At 42.2% G+C, this 21947-nt stretch overlaps 1 protein-coding gene and 1 pseudogene across 5 annotated transcripts in view; one reads left to right on the top strand and one right to left on the bottom strand.

Annotated features, from left to right (window-relative positions):
* Positions 1 to 21947, bottom strand: part of MAP3K3 (mitogen-activated protein kinase kinase kinase 3) — a 54363-nt gene that overhangs the window by 8875 nt on the left and 23541 nt on the right. For 3 of the 5 annotated variants that reach the window (XM_087826288.1, XM_087826290.1, XM_016204286.2), the window contains 4 exons: positions 19209 to 19322; positions 14452 to 14572; positions 4298 to 4431; positions 758 to 831 (listed from right to left, as the gene is read on the bottom strand). In XM_087826288.1, the coding sequence (XP_087682414.1) occupies positions 758 to 831; positions 4298 to 4431; positions 14452 to 14572; positions 19209 to 19322 (443 nt within the window). The remainder of the gene's footprint in view (positions 1 to 757; positions 832 to 4297; positions 4432 to 14451; positions 14573 to 19208; positions 19323 to 21947) is intronic. The other 2 variants (XM_087826289.1, XM_087826291.1) reach the window with 1 other exon arrangement.
* Positions 18008 to 18385, top strand: LOC107530534 (small ribosomal subunit protein uS10 pseudogene; annotated as a pseudogene).

Below are 21947 nucleotides of genomic sequence, written 5' to 3'. Positions count from 1 at the left end.
TAGTACCCACACAAACAATCAGTGACACTAAGAAAAAAAAATCTACAAACCTGCTCCATAGCCTCTCACCATAGCCCTAAGACCAGCCACATGTGATCAAACACTCTCTTGTACATAACAGGATCAAGGTGAGAGACTGGCTGGATCAGTGCCAAAGCCAACTCTAAACATGCCCCGGCTGATGGGCAAACCAGCTCCAGAGAACCATTAGGTATGTGAAGGATAGCATGTGTTCCTTTCCCAAGTGCAAGAACAAGATTACACACCAAACAGGCTGTGTATAAGCTAGGCAGTCTGGATATTTTGGTTTCTTTTTTTATATCCCAGTTTCTTATTCCACCAGGAACACTTTAAAAAAAAAAAAGTGAGCCCACAGATGATAATTCAATTTGTCCCCAAAACACTGACGGTCCACTGCTTCTCAGTCCAGATCACAGCAATGAGGCCAAGAGTACTAGAAAGCAGCACGTATAATGTAGCGAGTCAAACATACAAAGCACTTAGAACAATAAAGCAAGAATTTAATACATGTGAGCTGCTATTCTAAGCTGCTATTACATTCATCTCATTATATAAACATAATTCTCATGGTGTTTGGAAAATTAAGGAGGGGCTTCTTTCCCAGAAGCATGTTTTTACCATGGGCCTGTAAGACCAGTGTCTAGATTGGAGACTACACACTAGCTAACTCTATTTCCTCAGCCCATCAGTTCCAAAATGTCTATGCACTAACCCCAACACCGCCACAGTCCCATACCTGTCTGCTGACCTGTCCAAGGATTGGCAGCTTCCCGACAAGGAATTTTCAGCACTGTCCAGGGGATCCAGCATCTGCAAGGCAAGTCATACAATAAAACGCCAACCCTAGCCCAAATCCCTGAATCCAAGTAAGTCAGGGCTTTAAGGCCCAGCCAAGGTCAGCAAATGATCCTTTTTGTCAAAATATGAAAGTGCCCATTCTCTGCCCATGCAGTGAGATGATTAAGAAGGTACCATTCTCCAAAGTTCGAAAGGCAAGTATCCAGGAGAGAGAAAAATGCCTGGCTGGCATCCCAAGGAGCTCTGCCAGGAGAGCAAAGCTGACTCTGCTTCTCTTGTTGGCATTTTCTTGGCTCATAACTGCTGGAGCCTGGCGCTGGAGATGGTACTACCCTGCAGAAGCTTCTAGTGTGTTTGGGTGGGACCATAATGCATCTGTTTACACTCCATAATTTATAATTTACAAAGACAAGTACTGCCCTCACTTCACAGATGAGCCACTACAGGTCTAGAAAGTTTAGGAGAATGGTCTAAGGTCATGAAACCAGTTAGTGAGCAGTTGATACAGATTGAAAATTTCCCAGTTCCTGGTTCCATGCAGAGGCAACAGGTATGTATATAAGTTAAAATGTGTCTCTGCCCCTTGGTCAAATGCAGAAACAAAAAGCCTTCAGATTAGCTTTGTCTCCAACTAATCTCCCCTTCGTTTTGTCCATGGGGCAAGGGTATATCTAGTACCAGAGTATTCATTATCTGAGACCCAAAGTTAAACATGACATAGGGAAGCAGAATACTGGAATTATGAAAATTCACTAACAACTGTCATAAAATTAGTTTCCAACTCAAATGACCTCTTCCCATTTAATACTAGGGTTCATCTCACCCATAATTTCAAACACTTTAAGCCACATTGTCACATATGATATTTTTTTTAAAAAAAACTACCAATCAAGACAAATTAATTGCAAAGTAAAACTGCAAATCTTGCTAAGAATATAAGATTTTCCATAGTGGACAAAACCAATATGGAAAGAACTGCTCGCAACCCATCAAGTGCATATTTGGCACATCTGGTGCAGTTCACAGACAAGAGAAGGGGCGAGCATAACAGCACGACAGGTGCAGTGAAGGCGGGGGAATACCAAAGGCTCTACAGAGGCCTTTGGAAACCCACCGAATCTCATGCAGGCTCCTGTAAAAAGATGACCCTCTTTATGACAGCGCCGCAGAAGTCAAAGGGGAAGTGAAGGAAGTTATGTTGCACTAGTAAAATTTTTGTTAGAAAAATTAAGTCAAAAAAAAATCAACATGAATCATGGGCCTTAGAATTTCATTCTAAAAATTAGCAAATAGATGCAAGTATTACCTAAATCTGATTAAAGAAAAAATAAAAATAAAAAAATTTATCTTAGCTTCCCTTTTTAAAAAAGTCTCAATGGAATATTCTTTACTATATACTATGCTGTTTTGGTCTCCAAGTGCATTTATCTTGAATGGCTCAATTACCAGCAGCTATTCTCTTTAGTTAAAGAGGCGGGCACTGGAGAATGACCTAGGCATTCCCCAGCCACCACCTTCCTTGGCCTCTTTCCAGAAGTCCTCACTAGGAGTCTAATACTCCCATGCCTCCTAGCTCGAGGCAGGTAAAGCAAAGCAGTAAAAGAATCTGGGTATAAGACCATGGGGAGGAATAGAGACCAAAAGCAATCCAACTCATTTGCAATCTCTGAGATTTTACACCCATCACCCCTAGAACAGCTGATGTTCAGAAGTGCTCTGGTTAGAGAAAACAAGGATGCTCAGTAAAATACCCAAGATGGGAATATGCAGCTAAAAGCACTCAAGGTCACTGTTCTAAATATAAATTTACCTGGAAGGCAGAAATATAGAAAAGAAGCAGTGTAAAGAGCTTCTCATAGCCTGTATAGTCTGAATAATGTTGTATAGAGATTAGCTATTAAAGGGAAAAGAAAAGTTATAAGAATTAGTTTTAGGAGAAAGGAAAGTTACAAGAAGTAGTTTTTGGTAAAAATCCCCATGTGATGGTGCTGGTTTTTCTGTTGGATGGTTTACCCTCAAGAAATTTTCCCTTCCAAGACCAAAACTCAATATTTATAAGAGTGGATATTTCTCTTTGCAATCAAAGCAAGGTCATTGAAAAGACTTCAGAATGAGGTTAGAATTCTCTCTTGCTGGGTTCACTCAGCCAAAATGCCATTTTCATCAACTGAGTTACTAGTTAGAAAGTTAGCCATTTTTAAAAAAACCTCAACATACTGTGAGATTCATTCAAATTGTTGCATATGTCAGTGTTCCTTGGTTGTATGACTATAATATAATTTGTTTATCCATTCTCTCTTTGATGAACATTTAAGTTGTTTCAACTTTTGACTCTTAATGAGTAAAAAGCTCTTATAAACATCCATGTAGAAATCTTAGTTAAAAATGTGTGTGTGTGTGTATCCATTAAAATGGGTTTAGCCATTGTGGTGGACACACCATAAAGTGATCCTCCTTCCAAGTCACAGCCTTGTATAATCCCATCTCCTTGAGTCTGGGTAGAACTTGGAACTTGCTTCTAATGAACAGACTTCTAATGCAAAGAAGATGGGATACTGAGATATTCATTCCTATGATTATGTTACATTTTATAAGACTCCATCTTTGCAGACTGGAGCGAACTTTCCCACTGGCCTTGAAGAAGCTGCCCTATTGTGAGAGGGCCACGTGGCAAGGAACTATAGGTGGCTTCTAGGAGCTTAGAGTGCCCCCTGGCCAAAAGCCAGTAAGAAAACAGGGACCACAGTACTCCGATCCTTAAAGAACAGAATTCTGCCAACCATGTGAGCTTGGAAGGGAACCCCAAGCTCCAGAAAGAAATGTAGCCTGGCCAACACTTGATTGCAGCCTTGTGTTACCCTGAGCATAGGACCCAGCTAAGTCATGACTGGATTCCTGACCCAAGGAAACTATAAAATAAATGTATGCTATTGTAAGCCACTAAGCTGGTAGCAATTTGTTATGTAATAACAGAAAACGAATATAGTTGCTTAGCATCATAAAAGTTCATCCAAAGTAACCAATCCTACAGTGTAATCTGGATATGGTATGTTCCCTACCTTTTATCAAAAAAATAGCAAAACTAAAACACAGCTAATGAAAAACAAAATCTGTTAGTTTAGGGTTGGTCATATGTTAAAACTGCTGAAATGACAGGCAGTTAAAAGGAAGTATACAAACAGCAGAGTGGTATTCTGCAAGGAGATCACAGTGAAATAACTACAGAAGAAAAAACTCTTGTCAAATGCGCATTCAGCACCCCAAGGAGGCTAAGTAGTTTAGGTCCTATCTTTGGCACAAATTGATATTTGTCCCCTAGAAAGGAATAATCCATATTTGGGACAGAACTGGTTTACAAAAGAGCTATTGGATGGGGCTCAAGTCCCTTACCTCTGCACCATGCTCACTGAGAACTCCCCAATTTAACCTTCGTCTGACACACTCCAAGAAGCACCCAGGTCCATAGGCCCATACTCACGCACTGCTCGTTGGTCTCTGGAATGAACTCCCCCTCACTGTTGATGCTGGTGTAGGACCCCTGCCGGGCAATACGCTGCTGCCGTTCAGGCACGTAGCCAGGGGGAGGTGAGCTTCGGCCAGGATTCTGGGAGCCTAGATCACAGAAACAAGACCTTTGAGCATGGTCCAGGATGTGCAGTCTGAGAGGAGCAGACATACAGCCAGCTCAGACCAACTGTCTCTTACAGAGGCTGGTGGAGAGCCAATTACAGCTCTTTGAACATCCTGGGAGAGTGCTGAGGCTCAAGTCAACTTCTTGAGCCAGGTGGCTCCTCCCCCTAGCACAAGAACCCAGAAAAGGAGGAAAAATACTTACAGAAAAGTCAAAGAATGATAAGGAGGGTTGTGCTTTGAAAGACAATTTCTAAGGAGTTTAAACTATTATTTTCAATGTCCTTCAAGAAACTGAATCCACGTGAAGTCAGTCACTAAGAATACATGGCTGATCAAGTTATACAGAAGACATTTTAATAAACTGGTCATCAAGAACACTTCCAATATTTTGTTGGGGCATCAACCCAGACTCTCTAAGGACCACTGACAATTAGGTTTTTTCAGGTGGGAAGGTTAACCTGGAGCTCTCTGTAACTTGGCTTCCCCATCTGACTCCACAGCAGAGATCATATACAAAATTGCTCTGAAAACATAGATATCTGCTGAATTTCCAGTCTCAACACCTCACTCATGGGGTAGAGGCTACCAATTCTGAGGTACATGAGCCATGCCTTCCAAATGATCTCAAACAGCTCATGGAGGAAAGAGTCGGTTTGTTCAAATTTTCTAAGCCCTAACTGACACCTTGAGCCTCTAAGCAGAAATTAACACTGCTCTGAGTATAAACTTAGGGATATTATACCATGAACTAACAGAGCAATGAAGTCAGTCAAGACAATTTTTCTTTTCCTTATTATACTGTTAGCTCTCGTTTAACCCTCTCACAACACCCCTGCAGTGGAAGTGCATTATCATCCACATTGAACAGAAGGGAAAGCCCCGGCCCAAAGCCATAGAGTGATTTAATGGTGGGGCTGCAGCTAGAAAACAGTCTTTGTGACTCCCAGTGCAGTCAGCCAAGGCAATTCTGAGAACATAATTTATTTCCAAAAGGCAGGCATGCTGCTCAATACAGTGATGGAAGGCAAAACTTCTCCTTGTCTGGGCCATACACTCCCCATGAACAATCCAAACAGAGGATGGGGATCCCCATCCATGGGGAAATGGGACTACCTTTCTGCCAAAGCAGAAGGGAGACTAATGTAGGGATTTTGTGAGAGCAAGAGGGAAACATAGTGCCATGTTTCGTGCAGCTCGGTTTCAGAGCTGTTCTGTCCATGGTCACTTGTAAGTCAGAGGTCAGGGATGCAAGATGCCATCTGGCCAATAAAGGACTAAGAGGCAATGACAAGATGGAGGTAAGGGAAATCTGGACCAAAAATAAATCGATTCCACTTTTCAGAGGCCCAAATGTCAAAGACTCATGTAGCTGGCCATTTCCCTTGGCACTCACTGTAGCACAAAATTCTAGTGCAACCATGAAAAAAGGTGTTGTTGTTTTTTTAAAGCCCTACCATACCCCCAAACATGGAGCACTATTTAATACTTGGCTTACAAACATTAGCCTAGTGCCCACTTCCCAATTCCGTCTTTGATAACATTTTAGTAGCCTATGCATTCTATGGAAGTCAATCCATATGTTGGCAACATTTGTCAGCAGCAGAAGCAACCTAGAGCAAGGTATAGTGAGAAGAGCCTAAACTTGGGAATTAGGTAAACAGGGGTTCAAATCAGGCTTTGCAACTCAGCTGAATAATTTAAACTCTTGCCAGAATTTCCTCACTTGAAAAAATGGGGAGAATTATCTACCTCATAAACTTTTTTTGGAAGTTATAAATGTGGTGACACAGGTACACCGACATGGTAGGAACCCAGTAGAATTCCATTCGTTTCCTTCACACTCTGTGGCAGATATAATGGGTTATACTCAGGATCCACTCTACCCTTCTAGCATGCCTTCCTGTGCTTCAGGAGTCCATAAACGAAAAGCTGCTATTTCCAAGACCCCCTGTAGGTTCATCCAGTCAGATGCACTTGTGTGAGATTTAGATAGCTTCCTGCTATTCCTGCTGTTTCTGGGCACAATACATAGAAGCCTTGGTATTTCTACTGCAGCATTAGAAGAGGCCCCACACTTGGCCTCCAGTTTTCCTGATATCAAGGCCCATGTAAGTGGTGGCACTGTGCTTCTGGATGTGGTGGCTTCCTGATTATAGAAAAGGGAGGAGCTCTTTGGTATGTCTGTTTCTCACTCTCCCAATGACCCAAAAATCAGAAGTGCACTAAATTTCTTCTTGCTAAAACTACTTAGAGTAGATTCTGTTCTGTGCAACTGAACTCTAGACAATAAAACCTGGCATGTCCTAGAACAAACAAAAAAATGTCTACTGTAAGGGACTGATGAGAGAGAGAGAGAAACTCTTACTGATGGATGAGATCGCAGACATTGGTTCAAACTATCCCAGACAGGATGAAGTGCCCCTCAATCTGTTACCTGGAGCGTCTATGGTGAAACCTCCCTGGGATAAAATATCCATGGCCCCTGACACCCATTCTCTTCTTCTTCAGCTGCCAGTAAACTCTTCCCTGGTTTTGCAGGTGGGATGGGACTAGCTCACATGAAGCCGGCACTACAGACCCAGGAGGGGCTGGGGGAAAACAGTAAAGGTTTTCTGAGCTTTTATTTCCAGCCAGAGACTTTCACTTTTTCCAATACACATTGCTGCCTGCAGAGAGCCAGCCTTGTTATCTGATGGGCAAAGGGCCAGGGACTATTGTGCACAGGCCCACAGCTTGGGGCAGGAAAGGGAAGTCTCCCCAAACCAATGGCTATCAGAGGAAGCGAATGGAAAAACCAGGAGTTGGCATAACTGCTCTAGAGCATTTTCAGTTTTGTTTTTATCTTCATTTCAGAAATTGGGGGCCAATGAGATGCACAACAGGAGTCAAGAACAAGTGAGACAGGGGCCTGAACAGGACAGGATCCTGAACTCTTAAGAGAACTCGCAAGACTCACTGATGCTCACATACTTACCAGCAGGGACAGCAGTGAGCCAGATAGTACAAATCACAGTGCTATGCGAGACACAGCTCATTCTAGGTCTCAGGAGGCAAGCACAGCAAGAATGGAAGGTTCTATGGGACAACCTTCCCTGGCTCTAGTTTCATCAGGCCATTTGTACCAAGGGGCACCATCCCAGTACGAGCTGAAGTAAAAGAGTAGAGTAGTACTAGCCCACTCTATGTTCAGAGCGGCACACAATTTCCCATGAAGGAAAAAACCAGGGGCTTAAGCTGCCGGTGGTCCACATTCCTCCTGGGGCATACAAGCTCTATGCTAGATTCCTTAACTCAGAGCAGCAGAGTCGAAACTAAACTCTCATCGTAGTATATGGCTGATTCTTTTGCTCTATACTCTGACTCAAAGCTGAAAGACAGGCTCTCAGATTCTAGCCCTTCTCATAGGAGTCTCCTGCCGGGAAGCTGATGTAGTCAGGAAGTTGCCTCTGGAGGGAGTTCTAGGGCTTTGGGTCAGTGTTAATGTGCAGGTCATTGCAAGTACAAAGAGATAGCTTTTTTTGGCCAACAACTATTTTCTTTAAACCCTATTCTCTCTTGGGGGGCAGATGAAATGGGGAGAGGTATCAAATAACTTTTTCTTCCTTAATGGAAAATCTTAACCAATATTTCCCAATCTGCTCACACTGGACCAGAGCTTCTCAACATTTTCATTCCATAAGACCCTGAGAAGAGCCTATGTGTTTCAACTTTCAAAATTCCCATTTTATTTTGAAGTTGCTACTGCCATTAAACAGCTTCTGATCTTATCTAGTATCACAGAAGAATTTACAACAAGGAGAAAAGCCTGTAGAAGTGAAGGAAGCTGGCCATTTGATTTCTCTGTGTATGGTCTCTACCTCTGCAGTTGTGGTTTCCTCTTCCAAATCTGTACTAGGACTGGAGGTTTGCACTGTGCACAGCTCTCTAACTCATTACTGCCTGAGTGTCAATACAAGTCACCCTATCCTTTCAACATTCCTTCTTTCCCTCTGTCTGAATTTGCCTTCCTCTTCAAGGACTCCCCTCCTCCTTGCCATTATAAGCCCTCTACCTGGATTTCCCAATTCCTCTCTTGCAGGAGTCAGCTCCCCCATGGTCCCCCCCTCTCACCTTTAAGCTTCTTTTCAGCTGTCTTGGCACCTCCTCTCATAAAGCTGCTCAGATCTCTAGCCTAAAAATATCCTGAGCTTTTTTCTGCCACTTTCTTAAGACACTACCTCATCTCTTTTTCTTTCACGGCCAAACTCCTTGAAAGAAGTTATTGCCTCCACTGTCTTGTCTTGTCAGCTATCCATTCCTTAGAGGTTGCAACCTGGCCTGCCTCACTGTGGGAGGCAGTGGCAAGACAAGGAGCAAGATGGAGTAAAAACAGAGGCCAAGGCATTTGAGATGCATTAGACCAAACGGGAGTCAGGATTTGACAGAGACAAGTCCTTGAGTTGAGGCTTGGTTAGCTACATGGCTTAAGGGCACTGCCCAATGTATTATGAAAGAAATGGAGCTTGAGCTCAGCTTCAAAAGTGGGTACAATTTCTACAGGCAAAGATATGAGGAAGAGCACCTTCACAGACATAGGGAAATTCCATCTGCCTTGTCTGGGGTCTCTCTTTTGGGTTAACTAGTTACCAAGTAGTTTTTTGTTGGTGAGGGTGGTGGGGTGGCTTGTTTTGTGTTTTGGGATGAACTAGTTTAACAGGCTAACTGTCCTGAAAAAAACTGGAATTTAAGGTATGTATATTATGATGGCAAAAACAAAGGATGAACACGATAGCTGTTATTTGAAAAACTGTCATATGAAATGTGTTATTTGTGTTAGCCATGTTGCTCAGTAAAGCAGTACTAGAGCCAATGGGTAAGGTGAGAGAAGGAAGATTTTCATTCAGAATACGGAAGAACCACCATGGCCAGTGTGGCTCAGTTGGTTGGGTGTTCTCCCAGGCACAGAAGGGTTGCCAGTTGGGAGGGCATGCAGGAGGCAGCTGACGGATGTTTCATTCTCACATGAATGTCTCTCTCTCCCTCTCTCTTCCTTTTGCCCTAAAAATAAATTTTAAAAATCTTTTTTTTTTTTTTTTAAAAAAGGAAGACTTGAAAATAAGTAGAGCTGTCTAAAATTGGATTGGGCTACCCTGCACTTCCCCATCACTGAAAATGTTGCAGAGGGAGCTGAATGATCTGCATGTTCAGTCTCTCACTAAATACTCACAGGTATTTAATGTTGGTGGGGGAGGAGGGCAAAGAACCCCCCTTCTATTGGTGGGGAGTTGAATCGCTAAGGCTTGTCATTTGACCCCATTTCTACTGCTAGGACTGCTACTCCCTCATGCTATGACCCTGACTCTTCCCCTCCTCTTTCATTCTACTTCCAGAAAGTCTTACCCTGTACCAGCATAGCAAGTGCTTAGACATTTGTGGATGAAAATGACAAGTTTATGTCTTTTACCCTTGGTCTGTCCTTCCCAACCTGGCTGGTACCATGTAAAGCCTGCTCCCAGCCCTCTCCTACTTTCCTTCCTATTTCTCTGGTCACTCCTTTCCTGTGACCTTTACAGGCTCATCTTCCTCTAATTAGCCACTGAGGGTCTGGGTTTTTAAGGCTCAGTCCTAGGCCCTCTTCTCATTCTACAGTCTATTTAGGCACTCTCTTCTGGGTCCATGGCTTCAATTTGACAATTTCCAATTTTTTCCCTACCCCTGATTTTCTCCCCTATGAGCTAGAGACCTGTGTATCTAACATATCAAATGGATGTTTATATCTCCTCTTGGCTGTCTCAAAGGCACCTCCAATTCAACTTATCTAAAACATGAAGTCTGTCCCTTCTCAGAACCCCAAACCAGGTCCTCTTTTGGAGTTCCTGTCAGGCTGAAAGGCAGTGCCATTTATACATATCCATAAAGCAGTAACTTATCTCCTGCTCTCTCAACACTTGCAAATTCAATCCAATACCATAGTAGTTCTTAAACCTTTTGGTCTTAGAACCCCTTTATACTTTAAAAATTGAGGATACTGCCTGGTTGGGCGTGGCTCAGCGGCTGAGCATTGACCTAGGATCCAGGAGATAGCGGTTTGATTCCTAGTCAGGGCACATGCCCAGGTTGTGGGCTGGATCCCCCGTTGGGGGCGTGCAGGGGGCAGCCGATCAATGACGACTCTCATTATTGATGTTTCTATCTCTCTCTCTCCCTTCCTCTCTCTAAAACCAATAAAGATATATATATATTTTTTAAATTGAGGACACTAAAAAGCTTTTATTTATGTGGGTTATATCAATTGATATATTTTTTTATTATTACTTTTTTAATGGTTTTTTAATTTTTTTATTATTATTTTTTAATATGTCTTTATTGATTTCAGAGAGAGAAAAGGAGAGGGAGAGAATGAGAGAGAAACATCAATGATGAGAGAGTCACTGATCGAGCCCACAACCCGGGCATGTGCCCTGACAAGGAATCGAACCCCGATTGCCTGGATCCTAGGTTGACACTCAACCACTGAGCCACACCCGGCCGGGCTCAATATTTTATTTTTAAAACAATTTTTTTTTACCCTCACCAAGGATATTTTTTCCATTGCTTTTCAGAGAGAGCAGAAGGGGGAGAGAGAGAGAGAGAGAGAGACATTGATGTAAGAGAGATATATAGATTGGTTGCCTCCCCAGCACGCCCAGACTGGGGCCGGGGATCAAGCCTGCAACTGAGGTACGTGCCCTTGGCCAGAATCAAACCTGGGACCTTTCAGTCCACAGGCCAACACTTTAACCACTGAGCAAAACTGGCTAGGACTCAGAATTTTTTTAAAATATTTTTTTATTGGTTTTTAGAGAGAAAGGAAAGGAGAGGGGGAGAGAGAAACATCTAAGTGAGAGTGAAACATCAACTGGCTACCTCCTGCATGCCCCCCACCGGGTATCAAGCCCACAACCTGGGCACGTGCCCTGACCGGGAATCGAACCAGCAACCCCTCAGCGCACGGGACTACACCCGACCGACTGATCCACTCTAGCCAGGGCAAAGCTCGAAAAATTTTAAAACACAATAATACTGAGGCACATATTCCATTAACCATCAGAGCAATGACACTGCCTCAGGCATGTAACCTCTGGAAAACTCAGGAGAGAATGAGTAAAAAGGCAAAGTGTTTGTTAGTATTATGATAAAAGCAGTTTTGACCTCGCAGACCTCCTGAAAGGACCTCAGGGACCACCCCAAAGTCCCCAGACCACACTTTGAGAACCACGCCAATGCCATGTTCTGTCAGTTTCACCTTCTAAATGTCTCAAATCCACCTGCTCCTTCCTCTTTCCACTACTGTCACTAACCTAATCCAAGCTTCTGTCATTTTTCACCTGAACCACTACTTTAGCTGAATGTGGTTCTCTTAGAACCATTCTTGCCCCACTCCAATCTGTTCTCCACACTGTAGCGAGAGCAACATTTTCAAAATAAATGAGTATGTCACATCACCCATTCCTCTTCACTTAAAAACCCTACAATGGATTTCCACTGCTTTCAACATAAGGATCAAAATCTTCGACACAATCCAAGACTCTGCCTCCCTCCCCAGTCTCGGCCTGTTCCCCTTCCTCTTGTTCTCAGCTCTCCAGCCCTCAGGACTTCTTTCTGTTTCTCAAACATGGCATACTCCCTCTGCCATCAGGCTCTCCAAGCCTGGAACTCTCTTCCCTGTATCTCCCCTGCATAGCTCTCATTCATGCTCTGAGTGATAGCGTAAGGCTTTCCTGGCCCCCTCTGAATCAGGCCACATCCTTCTGTTATATGTGCTCACAGCACCATACACCTCTAGTCACAGCCTATAATTATAATTAGTAACAGAATGACAAATAAATGTCTGTCTTCCCAGGGGTCTATAAGGGCCACAGGGAAGGAACCCTGTCTTTTTTGATTCTCATGTTTCTGGCACACAGATACTTTGGTAGTCATTTCTTGAAGGAATAAAGGAATGAGTAAAAATGCAGTCTGACAGGGAATAACAAGATAATGTGATAAGCATTACAATGGAGATGAGTATAAAGGGTCAACATTTTCAATGGCTTCCCACTCTCTACCAAACAAGCCCCAGTGCAGTCAAGGCTCCTCAGAAAGTGGTCCAGGCATTTTTTCTCACCTCTATTTCTCCTCCAAATACATCAGCCAACCTAAAGGATAAGTGAGAGCTCTGTAGGCAGAGTTGAAAAGCCCTCTCCCCTCATCTCTGCCTATGGAAATCCATAATCTCCAAAGATCCAGCTCAAACAGCTCCTCTCCAGAATGCATTCCCCAGGTCATTCCAGTTAAAAATAATTTCTGCCACTTCTCATATAGAAAGGCTGGCAGGCTCTGCCCACTGCTCCAGTCACATCTACCATTCCAAACCACCTGGGGTTCTTAGATCTCACTACCTTCTGTTGTGATCATGCTTGGCAGGTGCTCTTTCCTGTGCTTGGAATACCTGTCTCTACTCTAAGCTCAGTAAATCTCCCTTTGTGTGTCAGCCCTGATGTTCCCTCTTCTGCGGAAGCTGTTCTCCAAAGTCCTGGGCAGAGTTGGTTAGTGCTTGCTTCCTGTGTCCCCACACCACCCTTGGCCTTCCATGTGTCTCCACTGTAGCATTCATCCCAGCCCAATGGCTGGTACGTTAATGCTTGCTGAATGAAGGAACCAAGGATCTATCTGTGTTGGGAGGCTGCACTGCCCACTCTCCAGATAAACAGGAACTACTTCATAGCAATCTTATCCCTCAGCATTCTCAGACAAGGAATTTCATGTATTACTCCCTACAACAATGGCCCAGCATTCAGCTCCTGCTTCCAGATACAAATCACAGGCACTTGCTTAGGAGCAGGAAGCCCAGTCACTGTCCCACGTCAATCCTCACTGCTCACTCCACAAATGAACAATGTTGCCCTCTCGGCCTCTCAATCTCCAAGGCCAGAGATGCTCTGGACAGTCTCCTTGCTGAGGTACTGACTCTCTCTCCTCAACCAGCTTATTGAAAACACAGCCAACAATTATCAATGATAGAAAAATATGAAACTTATACATAGACTTTCAGCTGGCAACACTTACTACCAGTGCTTGTTTGAGTTCCAGAAATTACCCGATGAGGCAAAATCAGTGCCTCAGCAACACATTCTTCCTGCTACTCCCTCAGGAGGCTTATCACTCACAGACAAGCTTAGCAACAGGACCAATACTCAGACTTCCCCCAGCCTAGCTCAACATCTTCAGAGAGCAGTTTAGTTTGATGCAATTCTCCCTGTAATGGATAGAACTTGGCTTCAAAGCGGCAGCAGGCGTCTCAGCAATGTTAGGACAGCAGGTTCAACACAAATGTTTCATAAGGACAGATTTCCCCCTTGATACAAATTCCAGAATTCAAGTAATGGGCTTTTTCCTTAGATTCTGGGAAATGTGATCCAGAGCATTATGAGGTTGCCTAGTATAATGCACAGACCTGATTTAGATTCCTTTCCTGGGAAGGCCTGGCAGCAGCTGCATAGCTTTCTTCCTAGGTAGCCAATTGTATAAACTATGTCAACAGTCTCCTGTCCTTCCCAGACAACTTAGTTTGACTCTTCAAGAGTTTCACTGGTCAGCATCTACCTTGAAGCACAGGGACTCCTCAGGAATCACAGACAAGGGGTTTGGGGTCAAAACTCGAACTTAGACCCGATTCTGAACTCTAAAAGTCCACAATCCTTTGGGGAAAGAATGGTCAGAAATGAAGGTAGACTGCTGCTGAAGGTCTTCATGCAGATGTTTGAGGAGATCACTTTTTCAGGGATGTTTGATCACACCATCACATTATTACAGTGTAAGCTTCCTGAGAGTCAGGACACCATCCCAGTCATTTCTTTACTCCTTTTTCCCAAATAAAGGCATAGAGGATTATTCTGCTCAGAGTAGCACTTAATGTTTGCCGATTGTTTTTTAACTGATAACTTAAAAAATACTATGGGCATAAATTAGATGAGAGGAAAAAAGGGATGAAATACTCACTGACAGAGAGGTGCCTGCTTCTGGACTCGGAGGGCTGATAGATGGTATTTATATCTCCTGCAGACTGGGAAGCTTTGATCCGCACTTGCCTGGACACCCCGGAGTGGGGAGAGGAACTGGTCTGCAAGATAAGAGGAAAAAGGCTGAGCTATCTTTAAGTAGGTGGGCCAAGAAAAGCCCCCTCACCATTCCCTAGAATCCCCATACTTTCAGCTGTTTTCATGCTTTAAATACATGAGCTACAGCAACCCAGCTCTCCTCCAAATCTCACTCCTCAATCTGTCTTGGAAAATCACTATTTGCTTGATGTAGTTTTACAGCTTCCCCAACAGATGAGCACTGAGACTCAGTGCCCCAATTTAATAGGTGATGACCCAGACAGGGAGAAATAACAGGCATTCCGCTATTAATCTGGCAAACAGAAGAGAGTTGTAAATACCGTCTCATAAAATTCTCCAGAGAGCTCGGGAAGAATAGCAGGAAAAGCAGGAAATTATTTCAGCAGCGAGATCACCTGCCGAGTGGGGGTCAGAATAGAGAATGATGGCAACTTCCCTGTCCAAAAAATTCTGGTTGATAAATATGTACTTTTAAAAGTAGCTCGATATGCTGTTTCGTCCCCAACCATAATGACTCCCTGAAAATTAAGGTAAGATCTCAGTTGCTTCGTATTACTGGAGTTTACACATGAACCATCTCAGAACTGTGTTCATTTGGGAAAGGCTATTTTTATTCTGCTAGAGGTCAAGGACCTCAGAACAGGGCCAGCAGCCTTACCACATCAACCTCCACTTTTGCACTGACCCAGTCAAGCCACTAGGTGAGCCCTAGAGAGAAAACAACACAATGAAGGGGGGTCCTTGCATTAAGAAAGCTTAAAACTGAAGCTTGGAGGTGAGCAAGTGATGTCAGGATGTGCTTACAAATATACAGAGCACTACTGAGAGTGGAAATGGGAGCTTGGGGTTTATGAGCAATTTGGGTCAAAGTTTCTACTTGCTTCTCTTTTACCTCCCAGAAGAAAAAAAATGTCCGACTTAAACAAACTATATCCTGTTCTCCAGGAAAAAGGCTTCCTGCTCTTGGGGTGAGTTCAGCTGCCAAACAGCCTCCTCTTGTCTCCCCACAACAGACTTTTCATATGGGGGCTGTCTTGACAAACTGTCTTGCTCTAATGGGAAGTCAGAACCAAGGGGAAGTGAATGTTCTTGCTGAAGCCTCCATGTGCAACAGCTCTCTGCTGAGAGTCAGAAAGGAAAAAACAGTCAAAGCCACACACTGAGGCAGCAGGCCAGTGAAGAGCAAGGGAAAGCCACAGCCCTGCAGTCAGAAGAGCTGCATGATGAGCACCCCAAGGACGCCTGCTTGGACACAGGGCCTCACACATACTGGGAATTAAATAAATCTTGGCAATATGAATTAGATAGAGATGTATCAAAGAGCATATATCTAAACTCTCAATTTTAAAATCTAAAAGATGAGACAGGAAAGTAGTTTCAACAGCAAGCACAAGTATAGATTTGTAAAAAAAAAAAAGAGGCTGAAGTTGTGGCAACAGGTTGGAACACAGTTGAAGCGAAATAAAATGCAGATTCTGATACAGCAGGTCTGGGGTGGTTGAGAATCTGTATTTCTAACAAGCTCCCAGGTGATGTTTTTGCTGCCACATGGTCCATACTTTGAGCAGCAAGGTCTTAGGAGGTAAATCACACTTCAGTTTAAGATAATGGTTCTCAACTCTAGCCACCTGTTAGAACTGCCTGTGGGGCTTTTATCACTTCAGACCAACTTGGGATGGTCTGATTGTTATTTTTCAAATCTCCACAAGTGCTTGTAAAAGTCAAATTTGATAACTCCAATTTAAGGAGATAAAAGAGAATGGTGTAGCAAACAAAAATGAGGTTGATGCAAGGATTCAAGGAACCCTGAATAAGAAGTGGGAAAGAGAGGAAGGAGGAAGGTGGGACTAGGAAAAATACATGGGCACTGTAGTAGAGCGAAAGGAGAGCCCACAGGTGTAAAGGCTATAGCTAGCAGAACATTCTAAAGATAACAAATAATGTGGTGTTTGACCATTCAGTGAAAACCTCACTGAAGGATTCTGTGGATAGCAGTGTGTATGGCTGACACAAGCAACGTGCAACATTACCAGGGAACCACATACAAAAAGATTGTAGTGACTAGAAGCTCAGAGATCAGCAGAAAAAGAGGTTACAAAAGTCAACCCACAATCTTGATAAAAATTTGGTGGCATCAGACAAAAGGAACATATGTGTTCAACTATGCAGGGGGAGGAAGTGGGGTGGGTGTGTGTGTGCGTGTATGTGTTTGCTTGCTTTAGTTAGGTTCATGGGAATATGAGCTTAGAAATGGCACCCTGGAACTGCTTCAATGGTGGCACCAAGAGATGTTTACATGGAAGACCATGATAGTTATAATAGTTGTGGACGCATCCAGACAGGTTATTTAATAAGTTTACAGCTTTAGCATTCATTAATTTATTAAAAACCTTTAAAAATTTTTTGAAGCTGTACAACTTGCATAATGGATGCCATGTTTACAACTTCTTATACAAATTCTTATTCTTTTTGTTCTATACCACCAATATTCAAGGAGCTCATCCAAGTTGAGATTAGGTGAGTAAACTTGCTTTTATGACTTCTGTAAGGAAGGGATTGCTGAAAACAACCTCTATTTGATTCTTGCTAACAATTCAAGAAGTATTAATTAAAAAAAAAAAAAAAAAGAAGAAGAAGAAGTATTTACTGTGGTGTTCTTAAGAGGATGCGTAGGGAAGGGGTTCCAAAACAGTAAGACAGCTCCTGCTCTCAAGGAGCTTATAATTTTTTAAGGTAAAACTTACAAATATGCAACAACTAGAGGGTCATTACTAAAGAACCTATAAACTGGTGTGCAGATTACATCCAATGACTAAAGAAATAGAGAATAATCAAAATGGCCTCAGTCAATATATGAACCAAATTGTAGGGGTAATCACGCTAGATCCTTTAAGAAAGGTAATGGCGATGGTACAGCAAAGAGGAAGAAGGAAGAACTGAAGAGCAGAGTATGCTGAAGGCTGTGGAAAGAGGAGACTGGGGAGTTAAAAGCAAGGGTAGTTGGTGATAAACCCTGGATGTTAGGCTAAATATAGATCTTACGAGAAAGGCAATAAGGAAGGACTATAAGGAGCAGGTGAGTAATTTAAATAGAGAAATGAAATAATAAAGTATGTATTTTTACTTCAGAATACTTCCCAAAACATATCCAGAAAAAAGACATAACTTGGGATAGAGAAGACTAATCCTCACACGCAAAGACACTTCTGTAATATCAGAAAACATCTTCTTAATTCTAAAGCTTCCTAACTGCATTCTCCTGTGCCTCTTCCTAATTAATAGGGCAGTCTAACACCATAAGTGTCTCAAAAAATAAATGGTCGGAGGAAGACACAGTTGCAGCTGCAGCACAGCTCTGTCCCACACGCTCCTGCTTCTGACTCAGCACTGTTTGCTCTTGCCCAGGAACAAGTTGGTCAGGAAGCTGTGCCATAGCCATGGCTTTTAAAGATACTGGAAACACACCCATGGAACCAGAGGTGGCGGATTCACAAAATTAGAATTACTCTAATCAGCCACAATGTAAAGTCTTTGGAGAAAGTGTGTGCTGACTTTTGATCAGAGGCGCAAAGAAAAAGAATCTCAAAATGAAAGGAATGGTTTGGATACCTGTCAAGACTTGGAGAATCACTACAAGAAAAACTCCCTGTGGGGAGGGTTCTAAAACTTTGGATCGGTTTCAGATGAGGATCTACAATCGACTCATTGACTTGCACAGCCCTTCTGAGATTGTTAAGCAGATTACTTCCATCAGTATTGAGCCAGGAGTTGAGGTTGAAGTCACCATTGCAGATACTTAAGTCAACCTTTTTAATAAACTGACTTGACTATCAGTTGTAAAAAAAAAAAAAAAAAAAAGGTCATCTTTCATCTAAACTCTATCCTGGTATAGTGCATCTATAGCTCTCATGCAGCAATATTGGCTGTCTTCAAGCATAAGGAAAGAATGCCAAGAAACCATCAGAACATGCATCTGAAGAAAACTGGTAGAGGAATCAGTGATCAGAAGACAGATTCAGCTTACAAGCATTCTTGTGGAACACAGGCCCCCCAGCGACCCTTTAGCAGAGGAAACTGCATAAGGAATAACTCCTCACTTCTTACAGCCCCTGTAGATTGCCTGCCATTTGGTAAAGCAGCAGCTAGTAAGTTACAAGAGCCCTCCAGCCCAATGGCCTTTTTTCCAATGAACAGAAGGAAAAGTTTATTTTCTACATGTGTCCCAAGTTGCTGAGTTGTGGGAGTTGGATTTACAAAGCAGGACAGCCTTGAATCCCTGACAGCCTTTGCTTATCAGCAACCCCACACTAACCAAATCTCTCCTGTTGGGGTCCAAATCTAATTGAAAGAACATAAATATAGAGAGAAAAATTTATCATTTATTATAAAATGTTTTCCTTCCTCTCACACCACAAGCCAAGTAATCTTTAGTTGCAATTTTAACACTGATGATTTGGCTTTGCAGTAAAATCAAATGCAGAAGACTAGTTGGCCAATGACACAGTGGGCGAGGCCCTGCTTATGTTCTCTCTTCAGCAGTGGCTGAGGAACACAGAATTCTGTCAAGGGAGCAAGGTGAACTCCTGAAGGACAACAAACTTTGTCTTCCACTGCCAGACCATCACTGGGGCTACTTACATGGTTTCTATCCTGGGACAGCAGCAATATCCTAAGGCTTTTCATGCTTGAGCTCCTATCCAAAATGTCAATTGCTTTATCAAGATCATCTTGGTTCTTCAGCAGGATGGAAAGCTGTGACACAGGACACAGAAAGAAAAAAAATCATACAAAAGTCTTTAGTTTGTGAAAATAAGCAAAATAAAAAATATATATATGTTTGGAAGAAAACAATCTCACTGGATACTATGGGGTCTTAAAAGATCTAATTGAAATTACAGAGATATTTTCTTTTCTTTATGTGTACAATTCAATAATTTTTAGTAAATTTACAAAGTTGTGCAACCATCACCACAATTCAATTTTAAAACAGTTACATTACTCCAAAAAGATCTCTTTTGTTATTTATAGTCATTCCTACTTCCCACATCTAGCCCCAGGCAACCACTAATCTACTTGCTGTCTCTATAGATTTGCCTTTTCTGGACATTTCACATAAATAGAATCATATAATATTCATACATTTCCAATGGAACTCATACACATTCGTTTGCATCTAGCTTCTTTCACTTAGCTTAATGAGTTCATCTATGCTAAAGCACATATCAGAACTTTGTTTTGAGGTATTTCCTAAGAAGAGATTCCTCTCTAAAAATACACTTTACTCCAAAGCATCAAATCCCAAACAGTTATAGTCCCCATATTTCTTTTCAAATTAAGCAGTAGAATCATGTCTGACATTAACCAGAACAAGTAGAAAAGGCACAGGGGGAAGGCAGAGGATGAACTGTTACTCAAGCCCTGGCTGGTGTGGCTCAGTGGATAGAGTGTCGGCCTGCGCACTGGAGGGTCTCAGGTTTGATTCCTGATCAAGGGTATGTACCTGGGGGTCATGGAGGAGGCAACCAATCGATGTGTTTCTCTCACACTGATGTTTCTGCCCCCAGACTCCCTCCCTTCCACATTCTCTAAATGGAAAGAAATATCCTCAGGTGAGAATTAACAAAAAAAACACACCACACACACACACAAAAAAACACTCAAAACTGTTACTCAAATAAGGACACAAATTCAGACCACAGAGCAGGGTTTCAAAGGGTAAATTTTATGGTAGGTGAATTATATTTCAATAAAGCTATTATTACAAATATATAAACATAAATAAAATCTCAACAGATTTTTCATTTGTGATTCTCAAATCCTGATAGGGCAGGGTTTAGAGGGCAAAGAAAAAAGGGGCTGAGGGGTTTTTAAATTAATATAATGTATATTAGTCAACTCTCGGCCACTGATATTAGCAGTGTATGGAAAGATATGCATGATCTAAAATAATAACAATTATTTATATTTAGCTTTAGAATTAATACCTGCATAAACATTTGAATAAAGGAATGCCCAACATTCTGGGCAGTGACTTTGTTGGCAAGAGTTTCAAATGGATTTTGGGACATCTGGAATTCTTAATGGAAATATTAACAGAAAGAGAAATGAGTACTAAATCATCCAAAACAGTCTTTACTAACTAAAGAACACCTTCTTTAATGCTGATAAGCTAGTTGACTTTAGCCTCACTTCCTTATGTAAACTACTGAACCTTAAACTGCAAGTTTTTAAAGTTCTATGGATTTGACATTTATATTTTTGGGGTGCTCATATTCTGTATTTAAAATGTGTTCGTTTACATACTTTAAAATACTTACATCTGTATTATTTATTAGAGTTAGTGGTTTATTTTCCAAATTTGCTTTATTTCTAAAATTTATCCAAAAAAACAAAAGATCAAACGGTCTTATTTTTGTTAGCTATTTGGCAGTATATCCAATTGTATTGTACATTTTATATGAAGGGATCAGGGAGTTTTGGGCCAACAAATCTCAGCCCCTACAGATTTAAGCCCTAAACTATAGAAGAAATTCTTAACTCTTCAACCAATAAAATAAAACTACAAAGAAAGGACCCGACTCTCAAAGAGCCAGGGTGTTGCCCAGCTTTCCTGTCTTGTCCCTCAACTCAGTTCCCTTTAGACCAGCGATTTTCAACTGGTGTGCCACAAGGATTTTTAAAACATGCAACACCTGACTATTTAGTGAGGGGCACTGACCTCTTTTCCCTTAAGATTGTCAAATAAAAAAATAACAAGAGCCAACACAACAACAGTCATCCAGTGTGAATGAATCAAAATTATACCAGTTTTTCTGTGAGATCGGCAAAAAATAGATTTTTTGGTGTGCTGTAGCATTTTATAACTAGTTAACGGTTGCCCTGAGATGAAAAAGGTTGAAAATCGCTGCTCTAGATACACGCTCTTTACTAGGCACAAATACACTACCTTTCAGACTAATGCAACGCACCAGCCTGAGCAGACTGCAGCCTCCAGTACCTTTCTTGTAGCTGGGAAAGCAACCAAGTAACTGCCGTTCAAAAGAATTCCTTCCTGCCCTGGCAGGGTAGCTCGGTTGGTTAGAGAGTCATCGCAAGACACCAAGGTTGTGGGTTTGATCCCCGGTCAGGGCACATATGAGAATGTTTCCCTTTCTCTCTCTCTAAAAACCAATGAATAAAAATTAAGAAGAAAAAGAAAAAGAATTCCTCCCCGGGCGGCAGTCACAGCAGGAACAAGTAAGGCCGGGCAGGGAGCAGGGAGGATGAACAGTCCAAGAAGTCGTGTGGCGGCACCAACTTGAAACAAGCGCAATCAGGACTCAAACTCAGAAGAGTCCAGGGGCTATGACTGTCAGTAGGGGTTCCACTCACCGGTTT

Source organism: Miniopterus natalensis, chromosome 17 (genome assembly GCF_054644295.1).
Source record: "Miniopterus natalensis isolate mMinNat1 chromosome 17, mMinNat1.hap1, whole genome shotgun sequence".
NCBI lineage: Eukaryota > Metazoa > Chordata > Mammalia > Chiroptera > Miniopteridae > Miniopterus > Miniopterus natalensis.
Note: the sequence above shows the minus strand (reverse complement) of the source record. Positions and strands in the feature narration are given on the sequence as shown.